We start from the raw sequence: 20,511 nt of genomic DNA, 5'->3' as shown, positions 1-20,511 counted from the left end.
ACTGACAATATTTCACTCAGAAAGAATCATCCTTAGAAACCGTCAACCTCCTCCAAAAGGTAACCACATCCCTCAGATATCACCGTGGGATTCCACTGCTACAAAAAGGAATAGAAGTTAGAAGTCACATGTTTTTCAGATGGCTGGTAGTGTTTTTAGGCATTGCAAATGTGGGGTGTTGTCTTTCTTGGTATAAAGCAGGGATATCCAATCTTTTGACTTCCCTGCCTATATTAAAAGAAGCAAAGTTGTCTTGAGCCACACATAACATACACTAACACTAACAATAGCTGATGATTTAAAAAAAACCTCTCTTTATTTTTTGAGACAGAGTTTCGCTCCACTCAGTCGCCCAGGCTGGGGTGCAGTGGCGCAATCTCGGCTCACTGCAACCTCCAGCTCCTGGGCTCAAGCCATTCTCCTGCCTCAGCCTCCCGAGTAGCTGAGATTACAGGTCTCTGCCACCATGCCCGACTAATTTTTGTATTTTTAGTAGAGATGAGGTTTCACCATGTTGGCCAGTCTGGCCTTGAACTCCTGACAGGTGATCTGCCTGCCTCGGCCTCCCAAAGTGCTGGGATTACAGGTGTGAGCCACCGTGCCTGGCCATTTTTTTGTTTTTGTTTTTGTTTGTTGTTTTTGAGATGGGGTCTCACTCTGTCACCCAGGCTGGAGTGCAGTGGTGTGCTCTCAGCTCACTGCAACCTCTGCCTCTCAGGTTCAAGTGATTCTCCTGCCTCAGCCTCCTGAGTAGCTGGGAGTACAGGTGCCTGACAGTGCACTCAGCAAACTTTTGTATTTTTTGTGGAGATGGGGTTTTGCCATGTTGGCCAGGGTGGTCTCGAACTCCTGACCTCAGGTAATCTGCCCGCCTCAGCCTCCCAAAGTGCTGGGATTACAGGCATGAGCCACTGTACCTGGCCAAAATCTCCTAATGTTTTAAGAAAGTTTACAAATTTGTGTTGAACTGCATTCAAAACTGTCCTGGGCCACATGCAGCCCGTCACTCATGGGTAAGACAAGCTAAGTAGAAAGTAATTATCTTTTCTTTTCTTTTTGTTTTGAGACAAAGTTTTGCTCTGTCACCCAGGCTAGATTGCAGTGGCATGATCTCAGCTCACTGCAACCTCCGCCTCCCGGGTTCAAGCGATTCTCCTGCTTCAGCTACTGAGTAACTGGGATTACAGGCGCCTGCCACCACGCTCGGCTAATTTTTGTATTTTTAGTAGAAACAGGGTTTCACCATCTTGGCCAGGCTGGTCTCCAACTCCTGACCTCATGATCCACCTGCCTTGGCCTCCCAAAGTGCTGGGAATACAGGTGTGAGCCACTGCACCTGGCCAGTGGTTATCTTTTCTTTAAAGTTATTTACTTGTTTTTTAAATTGATGTGTAACATTGGATGCATTTATTATATATCACATGGTAAAAGAAGCCCTCTAAATAATACTTCTCTCTTGGATTATATGAATCTTTGTCATTTAAATCTCAGCATCAGTAAAAAAAAAAATACAATGAAGAGATTACCTCATTCACAAATAAGTATCAAATTTTAGTGCTTAAAAATTAACAAGGTGGGCCAGGCGTGGTGGCTCACGCCTGCAATCCCAGCACTTTGGGAAGCCAAGGTAGGTGGACCACGAGATCAGGAGATTGAGACCATCCTAGCTAATACGGTGAAACCCATCTCTACTAAAAATACAAAATATTAGCAGGGCATGGTGGCACGCGCCTATAGTTCCAGCTACTTGGGAGGCTGAGGCAGAAGAATCACTTGAACCCGGGAGGCGGAGGTTGCAGTGAGCTGAGATCGCACCACTGCACTTCAGCCTGGGTGACAGAGCAAGACTCTGTCTCAAAAAAAAAAAAAAAAAAATTACCAAGGTGGAGATCATGAAAATGGCATGAATAGTGTGGGATTTCTCTAAGATTGTTGATATTAATTCCATTAGACGCTTATGTGAGTGAAGACGAAGACTTCCCCTGAGTAAGTTCAGACAGCTTGTGATAACATTTCTACATGGATTCCTCAGGATTTAACTATATATTCTTGAAAACATCTCAATTTTAAATGTTTCTTTCAAGATGGTGAATTAAACAGAGATAGCCCTTCAACAGGTTGAACCAGCATATGCTGAGTCTGAAATGGAAATGATGGAGTTAGAGAACCATACAACAATGGTAATGATTTCAGAAACATGGTGTTGAGCAGAACAAAGCAGACACAAAAGAGCACCTATGGCATGGCATGCATCTGTATACGCGAAATTCCAGAATAAGCAAGCTAACCTATGATAAGAAAGAGACTGGCTGGGAAGAGTGAGAGTTCACTTTCTGGGGTGACATAATATTGTAGATCTTGGCTGGGCACGGTGGTTCACGCCTGTAATCCCAACGCTTTGGGAGGCCGAGGCGGGCGGATCACCTGAGGTCGGGAGTTCAAAACCAGCCTGACCAACATGGAGAAACCCTATCTCTACTAAAAATACAAAATTAGCTGGGAGTGGTGGCACATGTCTGTAATCCCAGCCACTCGGGAGGCTGAGGCAGGAGAATCGCTCGAACCTGGGAAGCAGAGGTTGTGGTGAGCTGATATTGCCCCATTGCACTCCAGCCTCGGCAACAAGGGAGAAACTCTCAAAAAAATAAATAAATAAAATAATGTAGATCTTGAAAGGGGGTTGGTTTATGCTGGTGTATGTACTTTCCAAAGTTAGTAAACTTACACTTAAGGTTATATATTTTGGCCAGGCGCGGTGGCCCACGCCTGTAATCCCAGCACTGGGAGGCTGAGGCAGGCGGATCACGAGGTCAAGAGATGGAGACTATCCTGGCGAACATGGTGAAACCCCGTCTCTACTAAAAATACAAAAATTAGCCAGGCGTGGTGGTCTACTAAAAATACAAAAATTAGCCAGGCCTTGTAATCTGAGCTACTCAGGAGGCCGAGGCAGGACAATTGCTTGAACCCCAGAAGCGGAGGTTGCAGTGAGCCGAGATCTTGCCACTGCACTCCAGCCTGGGTGACAGAGTGAGACTCTGTCTAAAAAAAAAAAAAAAAAAAAAAAAAAAAAAAGTCATCAAACCAGATGACACAAATCAAATGACGTTTCACTTTGTTTTGGTCCATTTTGTTTGTTAGAGACAAGAGTGCAGCGGGGCCATCTCGGCTCACTGCAACGTCCAGCTCCTGGGCCCAAGCGATCCTCCCACCTCAGCCTCTCCAGTAACTGGGATAACGGGTACGCACCACCAGGCCCAACTAATCTTTTTTGGAATTTTTTGTAGAGATGGGGTTTCGCTATGATGCCCTGGCTAGTCTTCAACTCCTGGACTCAAGTGATCTGCCCACCTCGGCCCCCTAAAGTGCTGGGATTACAGGCCTGAGCTGTGTAATTTCATGCCGCGTGACACTGCCCAGTAAAAAGGAAGAAACCCCCCGGGTCCAGCGTCTACTCACACAGGTGGACTGATGGCTGATAAATCCCAGGAGCCAAAAGAGCAGCCACAGCACCCATCTACTCACACAGGTGGACTGATGGCTGATAAATCCCAGCAGGAGCCAAAAGAGCAGCCACCGCACCCGCATGTCCTGGTCCTTTCAGGGCGCCCTGAGGCGGCCAGGACAGAGGTGGAGGTGGCTTAGGGCAGGGGGGAGGGAAGGGGACCCGGGCGGATCTGAGTTGGGGAGGGGGAGGGGAGGGGGAGGGAAAGGGGAGGGGGAGCGGAAGGGGGGAAGTAAGGGAAGGGAAAGGAGGAGAAGGGGGCTGTTGGGCACCTGGAGGAGGTGGAGGAGGAGGAGGAGAAGAAGAAAGGGGTCTGGGAAAGGATCCGGTTCAAATTAAGTTCTCAAGCGCTGGTGGAAGGTTTAGCTACAGGTCACGGAGAAGATCAGGGAAGCAACAGGACACGCGGGGCAAGGGAGCGTGAGGCTTAGGAGCAATTAGAGGGAGACAAACGTTCTGCTATCCACCAAACCTTCTTCGGTCTGGGCCCTCCCTTAGCAACCCTGGGGCTTTATACTCCCTCTCCACCAATCCCTGATGACCCCGGTGGTGCCTCACAATGGACAATGCCAAGTAGCACCCGCATCATTCCAATGACCCCTCCCCCATCTCAGTTGCCCACACTCCTCCCAAGCACAGGTCCTCTCTGGAACCTTCACAAACCTGATTTCTGGTCCTCCCCAACCAGCTCCCTGTCCCTGCTTCTGGGCGCTCCTTCCTTCCTGAGCTCCCAGGGTTCCTCAAGGTCACTTTTGGCGACAAAACATAAAAAACAAATGATGGCAGGATGGCAGGAAGAACCTCATACCCAAGCAGAGTGCCAGGTTTTACAGCCTCTGCTCAGCCATTCATATACTAAGCAACAAAACATCAGCAGGATGCGGAAGGTCCCGATAGTAAACCATCTCCATCACATCCATGGAGCCATCCGTCCATCAACCTGTATCTCAGGAACAAATGTAGACACATTCATTTTAAGCCTACATGGTACATTTACAAAAATTAACCTGACTTATTTTGTTCCAGCAAATCTCAATATATTTGAGAGCAATCAAATCACACAGCATGTTTCTGATCGTATAACTGTGCTAGAAGTCAATGATTAAAAGCTAATTCAAAATTATTATTTGCTTGGAAATTCAAAGTGCCCTTATAAGACATAAACATAAGAAAGAATCCAAAATGAAACAAGATTGCCTTTCAACTCAATGATAAGATCATAACATGGCAATAAAATGTCTCCCTCTGGCCTGGGAATTCCTCTTTGTGGCACAAGGTTGTGGGATCTCAAATCACCCCTAACCCACCTAGACATTTTAACATCCGAAACCGAGTGATGATGTCCTTATCTATATCATCTTACTGCCCGTGTGTGTGGACTTTAAATTCTGAACCCAAATGAGGGGGAGAAAACCAAGTTGACTTTCATGATTGACCTCTCAGGGACGTCCAAGGAATCTGTGCATTTCAAGAAACAAAGTTCATCAGCTTCTCTCCTAAGGTATTTGCCCACAATACCCAGAGGGCTTGGCAGCATCATGTGTGATGGGTGGGGAGCTCCAAGCAGGTGGGCAGGACCCAGGGGCCTGGTGACCAGGACGGACCCCCACTGTCCATCACCTTTCCTGGCCCTGTCCTCAGCTAAACTTCCCACAGGCCTTCTGCCCGATCACACAGAGTGTGCCCAAACTCACTCAGGCCTCTGGCGGCTGAAAACCACTGCTTTAAATCCCTTTACCATTTACTATGACATAAGGTTATTGTAAATGAGAAATATTCTATTGATGCTACAAATGGAAAGCCAATGCCTTTGCCATAAATAGAAAAACAACCCCAAGAAACAAGCAAAACAAAAACAAAACAGGGGCTGGGTGTGGTGGCTCACGCCTGTAATCCCAGCACTGTGGGAGGCCGAGGTGGGTGGATCACAAGGTTGGGAGTTCCAGACCAGCCTGGCCAATATGGTGAAACCCTGTCTCTAATAAAATACAAAAATTAGCCGGGTGTGGTGGTGGGCGCCTGTAGTCCCACCTACTTGGGAGGCTGAGGCAGGAGAATAGTTTGAACCCGGGAGGCAGAGTTTGCAGTGAGCCGAGATTGCACCACTGCACTCCAGCCTAGGCGACAGAGCGAGACTCTGTCTCAAAAACAGCAACAACTACAAACAAACAAAAAACAGGGTGAACAAAACTATGGAATTCAATTCTATTTGTGTGCTGCAGCCATGTTCCAGCCCTAGATTTGGCTGGGCATGGTGGCTCACGCCTGTAATCCCAGCACTTTGGGAGGCTGAGGCAGGCGGTTCACGAGGTTAGGGGTTCGAGACCAGCCTGACCAACATGGTGAAACCCCGTCTCTACTAAAAATACAAAAATTAGCCAGGCATGGTGGCATGCACCTGTAGTCCCAGCTACTCGGGAGGCTGATGCAGGAGAATGGCGTGAACCCGGGAGGCAGAGCTTGCAGTGAGCCAAGATCGCACCACTGTACTCCAGCCTGGGTGACAAAGCAAGACTCTGTCTCACACACCAAAAAAAAAAAAAAAAAGTACTGATTGCTACTTGCAACATTCTTCTCTTCCCATGGTGTGAATGAGAACATCCCTGCTTTCCACACAAACACAGGCTCTCAAGCACACGAGAAGCATGCCAGGTGTCAGGTCCTTTCTGTGAAGTCGGTTGTAGGCAGATGTCCAGTCTACTGATGGCGACAAGAACTTCAGAGGGAGGAGGGAGGCCTTCCCCACAGCCATGCCGGTGCTGCAGGGAGGTAAGATAAACACCTGCATCTTAGCGACCTCAGATCCAAATTCATTCTTACACTGTGGTAACATAGGTATGTCAAATGTTTGTCTGTACACTGTTTATCCTGTGTGGTAGCAAATACATTTACCAAGTCACTGCAGATGAAGATTTCACAAGAGGACTTGACAAGCGTAATTAAAACGTCTGTTTAGGGCAGGAGGTGGTGGCTCATGCCTCTAATCCCAGCACATTGGGAGGCCAAGGCAGGTGGATCTCTTGAGGTCAGGAGTTTAATGCCAGCCTCAGCAATATAGTGAAACCCCACCTCTACCAAAAAATACAAAAGTTAGCTGGGGACAGTGGCACACGCCTGAGGTCTCAGCTATTCGGAAGGCTGAGGTGGGAGAATCGCTAGAGCCCAGGAAGTTAAGACTGCAGTGAGCCGTGATTGCACCACTGTGCTCCAGCCTGGGTGACAGAGTGAGAGCTAATCTCAAAAAATAAAAATAGGCTGGACGCGGTGGCTCACACCTGTAATTCCAGCACTTTGGGAGGCCTAGGTGGGCGGATTACGAGGTCAGGAGTTTGAGACCAGCCTGGCCAACATAGTGAAACCCTGTCTCTAATAAAAATACAAAAATTAGCCCAGCGTGGTGGCGCACGCCTGTACAGTCCCAGCTACTGGGGAGGCTGAGGTAGGAGAATCGCCTGAACCTGGGAGGCAGAGGTTGCAGTGAACCGAGACCACGCCATTGCACTCCAGCCTGGGCAACAGAGTGAGCCTCCATCTAAAAAATAATAATAAAATAAAAACACTCAACCCCCTAGAAAAAATAGTGCATCAGTGGTTATGAGAACCTACTAAGGACAAGACCCATCATTGACAATGAAAGGGGCCTTAGGACTTACTTCCTTTTTTTTTTTTTTTTTTTTTTTTTTGAGACAGTCTCACTCTGTCGCCTAGGCTAGAGTGCAGTGACACAATCTTGGCTCACTGCAACCTCCGCCTCCTGGGTTTAAGCAATTCTCCTGTCCCAGCCTCCCAAGTAGCTGGGATTACAGGCATGTGCCACCACGCCCAGCTAATTTTTGTATTTTTTAGTAGAGATGGGGTTTCACCATATTGATCAGGCTGGTCTCGAACTTCTGACCTCACGTGATCCAACTGCCTTGGCCTCCCAAAGTGCTGGCATTATAGGCATGAGCCACCGCACCCAGCCAGACTTAGCATTTTGGAGTGGAGGCCGATCATGGTGATGGAGAAGGAAATCAGGGACAGATCTATACCATTTGTTTGCTATTTACTGCACGTAAACAGAATGAAATCAACACATTAAGTATTTCACTTGATTTCATCCACCATCTCCTGCAGACAACCAGGTTTCTCCCAAATTCATGTGCCTGGAAATGGCTTGAACCAAATGGTTCATGAGGAAAACCTGTGATATTTTTCATGAAATTGCCACATCTGGGCATCAGGAAAGCCTTCCCCGAGAATGTCTCAAATTGGTCAGCCGTTTTCTCTTTTTTTAGACAGGTAGGTGTCCCCAAGCATTCAATCCTAGCTAAAATATGGAAGTATTTATCTAGCACAGGAGCCTATGGCATAGTTTCAGTCCACTGTCTGGCAGACCTCATCTGGGCTATCTTTGTGTGATTTGACTGGCCAGTAAATGGGGTATAAACTATGTAGGCTGTGGCCTGGCCTTTTGACAGAGGGGTCCCTGGAACTTGACTGCCACTCCCTAAGAGCAGAAACCACCTCTTTCTTGTACACTGCTGGATCCCATCATCCTGCACAGTGCCTGGCTACAGGTGGCCAGCAATAAAACACAAGATTGGGGCAGGCACAGTGGCTCACGCCTGTAATCCCAGGACTTTGGGAGGCTGAGATGGAAGGATCACTTGAGGCCAGGAGTTCAGGCCCAGCCTGGGCAACATAGTGAGCCTATCTCTACAAAAAAAAATTTTTTTTTAAATTAATAAAACACAAGATTGGTTTGTGTGGTGAGACAGTATTGAATCCAACAAACGGGAACTGGATAGTGTGGCCCAAGATGCAATGGTGGCTGCAGCATGAGACCCTTATGCATATAATATTCAGTGGAAGAGGTGCCAGGCACTGTTTTGGGTGCTGAGAATAAAGCTATGCATAAGACTAAGGTTCTGTCGACAGAGATCGTGTCACACCAGTGGAAAAGACAGTCATCAAACTTATATCCTTGAGTCAGTGATGAGTTCTAGAAGGAAAGAAAAGGCTGATGTTATGTCCTACAACATTAATTAATTAACACACTTCAGTAGGTATGCTCGCCTGTAATATTGAACGTAGGTGCGATAAATAATGGGATGGGGCAGGAATCAAAGACAGATACTGCGACCCAGACAACTACACCCTGGCTAACCCCCTAAACACCCCACCCCACATTAAACCCGAATGGTACTTCCTATTTGCCTACACAATTCTCCGATCCATTCCCAACAAACTAGGAGGTGTCCTCGCCTTACTACTATCTACCCTCATCCTAGCAGCAATCCCTATCCTCCATACATCTAAACAACAAAGCATAATATTCCGCCCACTAAGCCAATTGCTTTACTGACTCCTAGCCGCAGACCTCCTCATCCTAACCTGAATCGGAGGACAACCAGTAAACTACCCCTTTATCACCATCAGGCAAGTAGCATCCGTGTTATACTTCACAACAATTCTAATCCTAATACCAATTACCTCCCTAATCGAAAACAAAATACTCGAATGAACCTGCCCCTGTAGTATAAGCTAATACACCAGTCTTGTAAAGCGGAAACGAAAACCTTCTTCCAAGGGCAAATCAGAGAAAAAGTCTTTGACTCCACCATCAGCACCCAAAGCTAAGATTCTAATTTAAACTATTCTCTGTTCTTTCATGGGGAAGCAAATTTAAGTACCACCCAAGTACTGGCTCATTCATTAACAACCGCTATGTATTTCGTACATTACTGCCAGCCACCATGAATATCGTACAGCACTATAAACACTTAACTACCTACAGTACATAAAAACCTACATTCACATTAAATCTTCCACCCCATGCCTACAAGCACGCACAGCAATCAACCCCCCAACTATCAAACATAAAACACACTTCCAAAGACAATTCTCCACCCCCCGAATACCAACAAACCCACCTCTCCTTAACAGTACATAGTACATACAACCGTACACCGTACATAGCACATTACGATTAAATCCTCTCTCGCCCCCACGGATGCCCCCCCTCAGATAGGGGTCCCTTGGTCACCATCCTCCGTGAAATCAATATCCCGCACAAGAGTGCTACTCTCCTCGCTCCGGGCCCATAACACTTGGGGGTAGCTAAAGTGAACTGTATCCGACATCTGGTTCCTACTTCAGGGCCATAACATTCAAAGTCTCCCACACGTTCCCCTTAAATAAGACATCACGATGGATCACAGGTCTATCACCCTATTAACCAGTCACGGGAGTTTTCCATGCATTTGGTATTTTCGTCTGGGGGGTGTGCACGCGATAGCATTGCGAAACGCTGGCCCCGGAGCACCCTATGTCGCAGTATCTGTCTTTGATTCCTGCTCCATCCCATTATTTATCGCACCTACGTTCAATATTACAGGCGAGCATACCTACTGAAGTGTGTTAATTAATTAATGCTTGTAGGACATAACAGTAGCCTTTGTTATTGTTTGTGAGGAAGGGATGAGTGGAGACTTCTCTGAGACTTCAGTGATTCCTCTTCCTCTGAGCTGAGCCAAGCTGAGAAGCTGAGAAGAGTAAGATAGGGCCGGGAACTCAGGTCCGTTAGTCCGTCCTCCGAGGTGGGGCGGGCCAGCAGAATGGACTTCCGATCTACTCTGTTGAGAGCCTCGCCCAAGAAAGCCCAGAGCCACTTCCAAGATCCGCGCTCCCACGGCGATGAGAAGCGTTTTCCCCCGGGACTGCTTGGCTTAGGACTGGGGACCCACTGGCTTTGGAGTAAGCCCTGGCACGGGCCTCGAGGGAAGAAAGAACTCCCGCGCTCCCCACACTCCACAGGGCCTGCGATCATCTCAGATGTTCCGGTTCCACGTGCAGAAACCCCGCCGGTCCGAGGCCCCGGTTCTAAAACGGCCCTAAGAGTCAAGGCTTCCACAGCTCGCCTCTGAGGGTGGCAAAGAGGCCCGGGGGGCGGTGCCTCGCGAGACCCAAACAAGCCCACGTGGCAGGGGCGGGGCTCCGCGAGGGCGTCACGGCGCGCTCGTGCGCGGCTGAGGTCACGCGCCGGCAGTACCCTTGCCCGGGGGCCGTAAAGCGCGGAAGGTCGCGGTCTCGGCTTCCCCGGAACTTTTTGCTCGCTTCGCCCCGCCCCCTTCCCATCCCCGAACCCCGCTTTCCGGCCCGCGGCGACCGCCGGCAACTGTTGTGGCTGCCGCATTGCTCCCGCCGGGCTGTAGCTGAGCGCGGAGCCCGTGGGGGCCGGTGAGGTAAGGAGATAGCTTCGGGGCAACTCTGGCCTCCCCGTCCGCGCGGGCCTAAGCACCCCGGGACCCCTGGGTTCCCCTCTTTCTCCTTTGGTTTCGCCCGGGGGTGGTCCCCGCTAGCTCACGCTTCCAGTGGGTTCCGCCTGGCCTCTCGCGAAGTCGCGTCCAGGCGCCAGTACTCGTCCCCGTAAGGTTGTCCGCTCGTGCCTTGGCTTGTGTCCTCGGCTACCCCTGGGCCTGCGCACCGCTCCTCCAGGAGCCTGCACCTCAGCCCCGATGCCAGGGCGGCCGGGGTGACCTCGGGCTCCCCCGTCTCGGGCTTGCACACCCCTGCGGCGCAGAGCCAACTCCAGCTTGTCTAGCCCGGTCTTCCATCCCTGCAGATGGAACTGTTTTCCCGCGTTGAGACGTGCGGTCCGCTTGTGCTTTTAGAACTAGTAAGACTGCTGCAGAGTCCGGAGGAAGAAGTCACCTAGAAAAGTCTGGGACAGGGCAGTAAGCTTCCTTCTTAATGTTTGACCTTTGGGGGCCGATGTGTGATACCTCGGATTTGAATCCAGAATCTCCAAGCCCATTTTCCGCATGCATGTAAACGTGATGTACCGGGATGGGGGCTGGTGGTGGAGGAGGAGCCAGCCTGACGGATATGCTTTTCCAGTGGCAGGGACTTGTGTTAATTTCTTTTTTCTTTTTTCTTTTTTTTTCTTTTTTCCGAGACGGAGTCTCACTCTGTCGCCCAGGCGGGAGTGCAGTGGCGCGATCTCGGCTCACTGCAACCTCTGCCTCCTGGGTTCAAGCAATTCTCCTGCCTCAGCCTCCCAAGTAGCTGGGAATACAGGTGTGCGCCACCACGCCCGGCTAATTTTTGTATTTTTAGTAGAGATGGGGTTTCACTATGTTGGCCAGGCTGGTCTCGAACTCCTGACCTCGTGATTCGCCCGCCTCAGCCTCCCAAAGTGCTGGGATTACAGGCGTGAGCCACTGCGCCCGGCCAACTTGTGTTAATTTCTTAAACTTGCGTGATCACCTGGTGTACTTGTTGAAAAATACAGCTCCCTGGAGTGGCAGGATCAGAATCTGCCGAGGTGGACCGTGGGAATCTGTCATTTGTAAACAAGTGTCCCAGGTGGTTCTTTTGCTGAGGCAAGTGTGGGAAATGTTGTGTGAACCCACGCTCATCCAGTCTTCCTTGTGACCGGCAGTCTTGTGCGCAACGCTGCAGCCATACAGAGGGACAACTCGAAGTTAGAACTAGCACCTTGGTCTTGTTGGAATAAGCAGATCTGAGTAGAGCCAGCTGCAGTCTTATGGTTGTTTAGCAGAAGTTATTCTTCTTAGCAGAGAATATTATACGGTCATTTTCCAGAACTGTAAAAACTCTATCATTTGTTTTAAACCAGATGATGTGCTTCATTTCTGTGTTTGACGTCTTCGGTTTCTTCTCCCCTGGCTTTACCTCCTTTGTTATCAGTTTGTGCTTTGGTTTTGCTGCCAACCTTATAGGCTTAGGTTTGGCGGCAAAGGCACTAGACTCTGGTGCCTCCTTTTCCTTCGTTGTCTTAAGCCCTTCTTTTCCTCTGCCCTCATGCCCTCACCACTTCACTCTTTTGAAGGTCATAATGAACACAAGGTCAGAGATCCCTTTTTTGGCGCCAAGCACCCTGAGCTTTTTTGAGATGGAGTCTCACTGTGTCGCCCAGGCAGTGGCGCGACTCTGCCCACTGCAGCCTCCATCTCCCTGGTTGAAGCAATTTTCCTGTCTCAGCCTCCTGAGTAGCTGGGACTACAGGTGCAAGCCACGACACCTGGCTAATTTTTCTGTTTTTAGTAGAGACGGGGTTTCACCATGCTGATCAGGCTGGTCTCAAACTCCTGACCTCGAATGATCCACCCACCTTGGCCTCCCAAAGTGCTAGGATTACAGGTGTGAGCCCCTGCGCCTGGCCTTTTTTTGTTTTGTTTTGTTTAAGACAGAGTCTCACTGTGTCACCCAGGCAGGAGTGCAGTAGCATAATCTCGGCTCACTGCAACCTCTGTCTCCCAGGCTCAAGCGATCCTCCTACCTCAGGAGTTCGGGACCAGCCTGGGCAACATAGTGAGCCCATCTCTACAAAAAAAAAAAATTATTTTTTAATTAATAAAACACAAGATTGGCCTGTGTGGTGAGACAGTATTGAATCCAACAAACGGGCACTGGTTAGTGAGGCCCAAGATGCAATGGTGGCCACACCATGAGTACCTGGGACCACAGGTGCGTGCCACCACACCCAGCTAATTTTTTGTATTTTTGGTAGAGATGGGGTTTCACCATGTTTGCCAGGCTGGTCTCCAACTTGCGACCTCAAATGATCTACCCGCCTCGGCCTCCCAAAGTGCTGAGATTACAGGCGTGAGACATGGCGTCCGGCCTAAAGTTTTTTTTTAATTCCACCTTAAAACTCATCTGTTACTGTGTTTGTTCTGCCACCTTTGCAATTCCCTTTTTCTGTTAGGGGAATGTGCTTAATGGTTCAGTCCTCACAGCTGTCCTTTCCTTACCATCTGCTTTTATTTGAAAGGTAGCGTGGAGTCATGATTAAATAGCAGGCCACTAATGCCAAATTGGCAGGGTTCTGCTACTCAACAGTTTGGTAGGACCTTGGGTGAGTCACTTCCACTTATCTGTGCCTGTTTCCTCAAGTGTAGAATAGAAATGCTAGTATCTACCTCATAAGGTTGTGAGGATTAAATTAGTTATATACATAGGCAGTATCTGGTGCATTGTAACTACTTATAAAAATATTAGCTTTAAAAATTATTGGCCGGTCACAGTGGCTCATGCCTGTAATCCCAGCACTTTGGGAGGCCAAGGTGGGTGGATCACCTGAGGTCAGGAGTTCGAGACCAGCCTGGCCAACATGGTGAAACTCCATCTCTACTAAAAATACAAAAAATTAGTCGGGCACAGTGGTGTGCGCCTGTAATCCCAGCTACTTGGGAGGCTGAGGCAGGAGAAACACTTGAACCTGGGAAGCAGAGGTTGCAGTGAGCTGAGATCACGCCTCTGCACTTCAGCCGGGGTGACAGAGTAAGACTCTGTTTCACAATAAATACAAATAAAAATAATTCTTTCAGGTATTTAGATATCTCCTCAAATCTGGGGGGCCTACCTTTGATTCTTTCCCCCCATCTTCTTTGTTCTCTGTTCTCATTCATGTATCAACATATATTTCCTAGATACCTATGCTGAACGCTGGGAAAACTGAGCAATTTATAAGGTTTCTGCTCTTAGTTCCATTATAATAGGGAAATAATAGGCCGGGTGTGGTGGCTCAGCCTGTAATTCCAGCACTTTGGGAGGCCAAGGTGGGCAGATCACTTGAGGTCAGGAGCTCGAGACCATCCTGGGCAACGTAGTGAGACCTCACCTCTACAAATATTCATAATTTTAAAATTAGCTGAGTGTGATGGTACACATCTGTGGTCCCAGCTACTCTGGAGGCTGAGGTGGGAGGATCGCTTGAGTCTGGGTGGTTGAGACTGCAGTGAGCCATGATCATGCCGCTGTACTCCAGCCTGCGTGACAGACCTCGTCTCAAAAAATAATAAAAAATAACTACTACTTACTGAGTGCTTCTTAGGTGCTTGTACCATGTTCTTCCTGCCTTGTCTGATTTAGTCTTTGCAGCAACCATGTGAGGTAGGTGTTTCTAGCCCGTGTTACAGATGAGGAGTTCAAAGCCTAGAGATTTAGTAACTTGCTGATAGTCATACAGCTAGTGAGAGGTGGGGATATTTTCAAACCCAGAACTGTCCGCCCCCAAAGCCTGGATTCCCTGTCATGCTGGCGTGTTGCTTCTCTGATTGGCAAACAGACCATTGTGCAGTGTGGTAAGTTCTGTGCTGGGAGAAGTGTAGTGTGTTATAGGAGAACATAGAAGAGCCACCTAACCAAGTGTTGGAGAAGGAGGGGGAGAGTGTCAGATAAGATGTCAAAGAGGGGGCTGGGCACGGTGGCTCATACCTGTAATGCCAGCACTTTGGGAGCCCAAGGCAGGCGGATCACGAGGTCGGGAGATTGAGACCATCCTGGCTAACATGGTGAAACCCCGTCACTCCTAAAAATTAAAAAAAAAAAATTAGCCAGGCATGGTGGCGGGTGCCTGTAGTCCCAGCTACTCAGGAGGCTGAGGCAGGAGAATGGCATCAACCCAGGAGGCAGAGCTTGCAGTGAGCTGAGATCGCACCACTGCACTCCAGCCTGGGCGACAGAGTGAGACTCCATCTCAAAAAAAATAAATAAGATGTCAAAGAGGCTGTGACCTGAGGAGATTACCTGTATTTGGGGGAGGGGTGGCAGGAACCATGCCAGGAGGGAACAGCATGCACAGAACCTGGAGCCGAATAGAACACTCACGCCTCACCTGATATGTTTGACGAATTACAGGTTGTTCAGTCTGGTTTGGTCAGAGTGTGAGGAAAGGAGAAATGAGACCACAGATAAGAACCAGACTGTGAAGGATCTTGCACTTGATATGAAAAGAGTTTTGCCTTTTTCCTAAGGGCATCAGAAAGTCATTAAGGTGGGTGTGGTGGTTCACGCCTATAATCCCAGCACTTTGGGAGGCCAAGGCCAGTGGATCACCTGAGGTCAGGAGTTCAAGACCAGCCTAATCAACATGGTGAAACCCTGTCTGTACTAAAAATACAAAAAGTAGCTGGGCGTGGTGGCGCGTGCTTGTAGTGCCAGCTGCTCAGGAGGCCGAGGCAGGAGAATTGCTTGAACCTGGGATGCAGAGGTTGCAGTGAGCCGAGATCACACCGCTGCACTCCCAGCTGGGCGACAGAGTGAGATTCCGTCTCAAAAAAAAAAAAAAATTGCTGAGGAAAAGCAGCAAAAAGGGAGGGAAACATTGCAGGTACATGAAAGAGAGACAGCAGTTGATGGAGCTAGGGTCAAGAGAAGAGAGGAGGAAGTGGGATCCAGGGCCCTTGGGGGAGATTAACTTTCCAGTGGATAAAAGAAGGAAGGAAGAGATGGTTGCAGATGCAAGTGGGTCTATAGGAAGGGTTTCAGGGAATGAGATGAGCCAGGTTATCTGCTTAGAATGAGGGAAGAAAGGAGGTGAAGTTGAAGGTTGAGAGAGGAATAGCTGGGCTCTGAACCTGAATACAGACAAGAGGTCTGCTTGTGGCTTAACATGTGCTAGCCTAAGCCACCAAGGAGCAGGACAGTTTTCAAGTATAACCGAGTGGTCACGGGTCAGAAGCCAGGAGGTTGACAGTGAGGTCAATGGGACGGGGCTGGCCATTTGGCAGCAGCAGTTCCCCAGGAGAGCTGTGTTGCCATTGGGACAGAGGGTGGAGAGAATGTCAGCAAAGGGGTGGGTGTTTACCTTTGGGAAAGGTATTCTAGAGGGTGCAGTAGAGGGGCTTGAAGGAGAGGAAAACAAAGAGAGCTTGGGCCACGGGAAATAAATTGGTCACGTGGAGATGAGATTATGGAAAGACTAGCCGGGTAGAGAAGCTTCTGTTTTGAGATGGTGCTTAACAGGGACCAGGGATGAGAGGCATGGTGGCAACCACAAGGTGGCCAAGACAATTTGTCTCCAGTTGGATGGGATGTCTGCCTGGACACAGTCTGTGCTTGCATTGGTTGCAGTTCTGATGGATGGACATAGATACCCTGGCCTTGGACAATTTGGGCTGACTGTGGAGCATCTGTGGGTCCTGTGGCTGGCAGTGGAGGCGGTAAGGAGATGACTAGCAGTGAGCTGCCCTGAGGCCCCCTTGTCTACCGCCTCTCGTCTCAAAGTCCTCATCCTCCTGTACACATGACTGCATGGACAGCCAGTAGGTGCTTTCTTCTTCAGTTTCTTGAAACTTGAACAGTCATCTGTTTTGCTGATAGATTAAGTTTGTTAAAACCCTGCCTTGTCCAAGGGCAGTGGTTCATGCCTGTAATCTCAACACTTTGGGAGACCAAGGTGGGAGGATCACTTGAGCCCAGGAAGTCGACTCTGTTTTTATAATTCTACCATCCGCTCTCCACCATGGAGCCAGACTGACCTTTGGAAAACATCCCCCCACCCCCCACCGCCAAAAAAAACAAAGAAAAGAAAAACATCCCAGGTCATTTCATTCCCCTGCTAGTGATACTCCCGCATTAGTGATTTTCCTTTGTACTTTGAATAAAATTCCAACTCCTGCTGATGGCACCCAAGGGCTGTGTGTAACTGGCTTCCGCCTGCCTCTCCAGCATTGTCTTAGATCATCTCCCCACACTCCCCGTGTCGTGTACATGCCAGCCTCCTTTTTGTTCTTGGTCTGTCTTACCTCAGGGCTTTTGCACATGCTTGTCTCAGTGTCTGCCAAATGTATAGCTCGTTCCTTATCCTTCAGGTCTGTTTCCAAATGTCACTTCCTTTGAGGCTGTTTCTGACCATCCTGTTTTAAATATGCCCCTAGTTACTCTATCACGTTAGCTTTATTTACTGTTTTATTTGTATGTTTATTTGTATATTGATTGGTGTTCTCCTCATTCACACATGCAAACTCTCAAATGTAAATTTCATAAAGACAGGGACTTCCCCATTCTTGTTCACTGCTAGCAGAATATCTGAAACTCAGAATGCCCTCAAATATTTCTTTTTTTGTTTTTGTTTTTGTTTTGAGACGGAGTCTCGCTCTGTCGCCCAGGCTGGAGTGCGGTGGCGCGATCTCTGCTCACTGCAACCTCCGCCTCCCGGCTTCAAGCAATTCTCCTGCCTCAGCCTCCTGAGTAGCTGGGATTACAGGCACCCGCCACCATGCCCAGCTAATTTTTGTATTTTTAGTAGAGACAGGGTTTCACCATGTTGGTCAGACTGGTCTCGAACCCCTGACCTCGTTATCCACTTGCCGCGGCCTCCCAAAGTGCTGGGATTACAGGTGTGAGCCACTGCGCCCGGCCTAAGTTTTTGTATTTTTAGTAGAGACGGGGTTTCACTGTGTTAGCCAGGATGGTCTCGATCTCCTGACCTCGTGATCCGCCCACCTCGGCCTCCCAGAGTGCTGGGATTACAGGTGTGAGGCACCACGCCCAGCCACCCTCAAATATTTGCTGAATGAATGGCTATCGTTCTTTGTCAAATCCCTTTCTCATTAATCCCACGCACTGAGTAGAATGGCATGAAATATGTTTGGTTTCTCTGTCTAGTTTGAGTTCCTGAGATCTAGTTGGTGAGAGACATGATGTTCTACCGGTTGCTGTCGATTGTTGGAAGACAAAGAGCCAGCCCAGGATGGCAGAACTGGTCCTCTGCAAGAAACAGCACGTCAGCTGCCGAGGCGCGTTCCATGGCCCTGCCCACCCAGGCACAGGTGGTCATCTGTGGAGGTGGAATCACGGGCACTTCTGTGGCCTATCACCTCTCCAAAATGGGGTGGAAGGATATTGTCCTTTTGGAGCAGGGCAGGTAAGGATCAGACTGCATTTGGCTCATGGCTGTGCTGCACTAATCGTATCAGATTCCCTCTCCTTTCAGAGATACTGCCCCACCAGTAGCTAATCTAAATGTTGCTAAGTAGCATGAGAAGAAGCAAGGTGGAATCTCCTGAATTTTGCTTAAGGATGGCTAATAATGCTCATGTTCTCTGGTTTTTAGAGAGTTGGCAAATTTCGTTTTCCTTTTTTTTTTTTTTTTTTTTTTCGGTGGTGGTGTTTTGGTAGACAGGATCTCGCTTTCTTACCCAGGCTGAGCTTGAATTCCTGGCCTCAAGCAGTCCTCCCACCTTGGCCTCCCAAAGTGCTGGGACTACAGGCATGACCCACTGTACCCAGCAACATTTTAGACTTTGACAAAAATTTGTGTTTGTAAATAATGTGGATTGCATTTAAGCAAAGCAGACAACTGCTCTTGTTTGCTTAATTGCTAGGTTCTTAATATTGTTCTCATTCCCCAAGAGAAATATGCTCTATAGGCTCAGTTTCTCTGTGCTCGCCTTCTTTTAGGTCAAGTATTTTCTGCTCTATTGGCTTGTAAGCTAAGTCCCTTTATATTAATTTGTAATAGTTACAGAGATTACAGAATGGATTCTTATAATCCATCATTAATTAATATTATACCACTATACAAGTAATGTTAGATTCATACAACAATATTGGCCGGGCATGGTGGCTCACACCTGTAATCCCAGCACTCTGGGAGGCTGAGGTGGGCAGATCACCTAAGGTCAGGAGTTCGAGACCAGCCTGGCCAACATGGTGAAAACCTGTCTCTGCTAAACATACAAAAATTAGCTGGGCGTGGTGGTGTGCACCTGTAATCCCAGCTACTCGGCAGGCTGAGGCAGGAGAATCGCTTGAATCTGTGAGGCGGAGGTGGCAGTGAGCGGAGATCATGCCACTGCACGCTAGCCTGGGTGACAGAGCGAGACTGTCTCAAAAAAAAAAAAAAAAAAAGAATACAGGCCTTTCACTCTGATAATTCTCAACCTGTGTTTAGCTAATGTTTTCTTCTTCCCTTTTTTTTTTTTTTTTTTTTTTAAGATGGGGTCTTGCTGTGTCACCCAAGCTGGAGTGCAGTCACAATATCACAGCTGACTGTAGCCTTGACCTCGTGGATTCAAGCAGTCCTTCTGCCATAGCCTCCCAAGTAGCTGGGACTACTGACATGCACCACCACATCTGGCTGATTGTTGTATTTTTCTGTAGAGATGGGATCTCCCTGTGTTGCCTAGGCTGTTTTCTTTTCTTTCTTTTTTTTTTTGAAATGGAGTCTGCCTCTGTCACCCAGGCTGGAGTGCAGTGGTGCAATTTCTGCTCACTGCAACCTCCGCCTCCTGGGTTCAAGCAATTCTCCTGCCTCAGCCTCCCGGGTTGCTGGGATTACAGGCACCCACCACCATGCCCTGCTAATTTCTGTTTTTTTAGTAGAGACAGGATTTCACCGTGTTAGCCAGGCTGGTCTTGGACTCCTGACCTCCAGTGATCCACCCACCTTGGCCTCCCAAAGTACTGGGATTACAGGCGCGAGCCACCACACCTGGCCTAGGCTGTTGTCTTATGATCAGACTTGGGTTAGAGACTTTTATAACCATCACTGTATTGAGATACAATTTGCATACCATGCCACTCATCCTTGTTAAGTGCTAAAATCTGTTTACAGAGTTGTGCATCCATCATCATAACCAGGTCATACATTTTTGGCAGTAAGACCACAGAAATTAGGCTGGACTCTCAGCAGTGCACCACATCAGGAGGCGTATGGCTGTCCTGTCTCACTTCTGGTGGTGATAACCCTGGTCACCCAGTTACATTGGTGTCCTCCAAGCATCTCTAGCACAGAGACCCTGTTTTCTCCCCTTGTAATGGGCCGGTGCCCTTTGAGAAGAGATGGATTCTGAGATTATGCCAATATCCTGTTCATATCAGACCTCCACCTACTGGGCTTAGCATCCATTGACAACTGTTGCCTGAGTCAGCCACCACCATGATGGTTGACAAATGGTGTTTTTTGGATCATACTACATTTATTATAGTTGGCATATTACTGTCAGGAAGAGATTTCATTCTCCCCCATTTATTTACTCAGTTATATATCTGTATACACACACACACACACACACACACACACACACACACACACACCAGTTTAGACTCATGGATTTCTATTTTATGCAATGGATAGTTTTTTTTTTGAGACAGAGTCTTGCTTTGTCACCCAGGCTGGAGTGCAGTGACGTGATCTCGGCTCACTGCAACCTGTGCCTCCCGGATTCCAGTGATTCTCCTGCCCCAGGCTCCCAAGTAGCTGGGATTAA

At 48.5% G+C, this 20,511-nt stretch overlaps 2 protein-coding genes across 12 annotated transcripts in view; one reads left to right on the top strand and one right to left on the bottom strand.

Moving 5' to 3' along the window:
* Positions 1-7,003, bottom strand: part of NPIPB15 (nuclear pore complex interacting protein family member B15) — a 31,247-nt gene extending 24,244 nt beyond the window's left edge. The window contains exon 1 of the mRNA XM_063598091.1: positions 4,314-7,003. Within this exon, the coding sequence (XP_063454161.1) occupies positions 4,314-4,376 (63 nt within the window). The 5' untranslated portion in view covers positions 4,377-7,003. The remainder of the gene's footprint in view (positions 1-4,313) is intronic.
* Positions 7,004-10,524: 3,521 nt separating this feature from the next.
* Positions 10,525-20,511, top strand: part of PDPR (pyruvate dehydrogenase phosphatase regulatory subunit) — a 49,625-nt gene continuing 39,638 nt past the window's right edge. For 3 of the 11 annotated variants that reach the window (XM_063597748.1, XM_063597750.1, XM_063597747.1), the window contains exons 1-3: positions 10,599-10,731; positions 11,112-16,560; positions 17,906-18,164. In XM_063597748.1, coding sequence (XP_063453818.1) covers positions 17,938-18,164 — 227 coding nt within the window. In that variant the 5' untranslated portion in view covers positions 10,599-10,731; positions 11,112-16,560; positions 17,906-17,937. Of the gene's footprint in view, positions 10,732-10,751; positions 16,561-17,905; positions 18,165-20,511 lie in introns of those variants that run through there. The other 8 variants (XM_063597746.1, XM_055099099.2, XM_034940675.3 and 5 more) reach the window with 8 other exon arrangements.

Source organism: Pan paniscus, chromosome 18 (assembly GCF_029289425.2).
Source record: "Pan paniscus chromosome 18, NHGRI_mPanPan1-v2.0_pri, whole genome shotgun sequence".
Lineage (NCBI taxonomy): Eukaryota > Metazoa > Chordata > Mammalia > Primates > Hominidae > Pan > Pan paniscus.
Note: the sequence above shows the minus strand (reverse complement) of the source record. Positions and strands in the feature narration are given on the sequence as shown.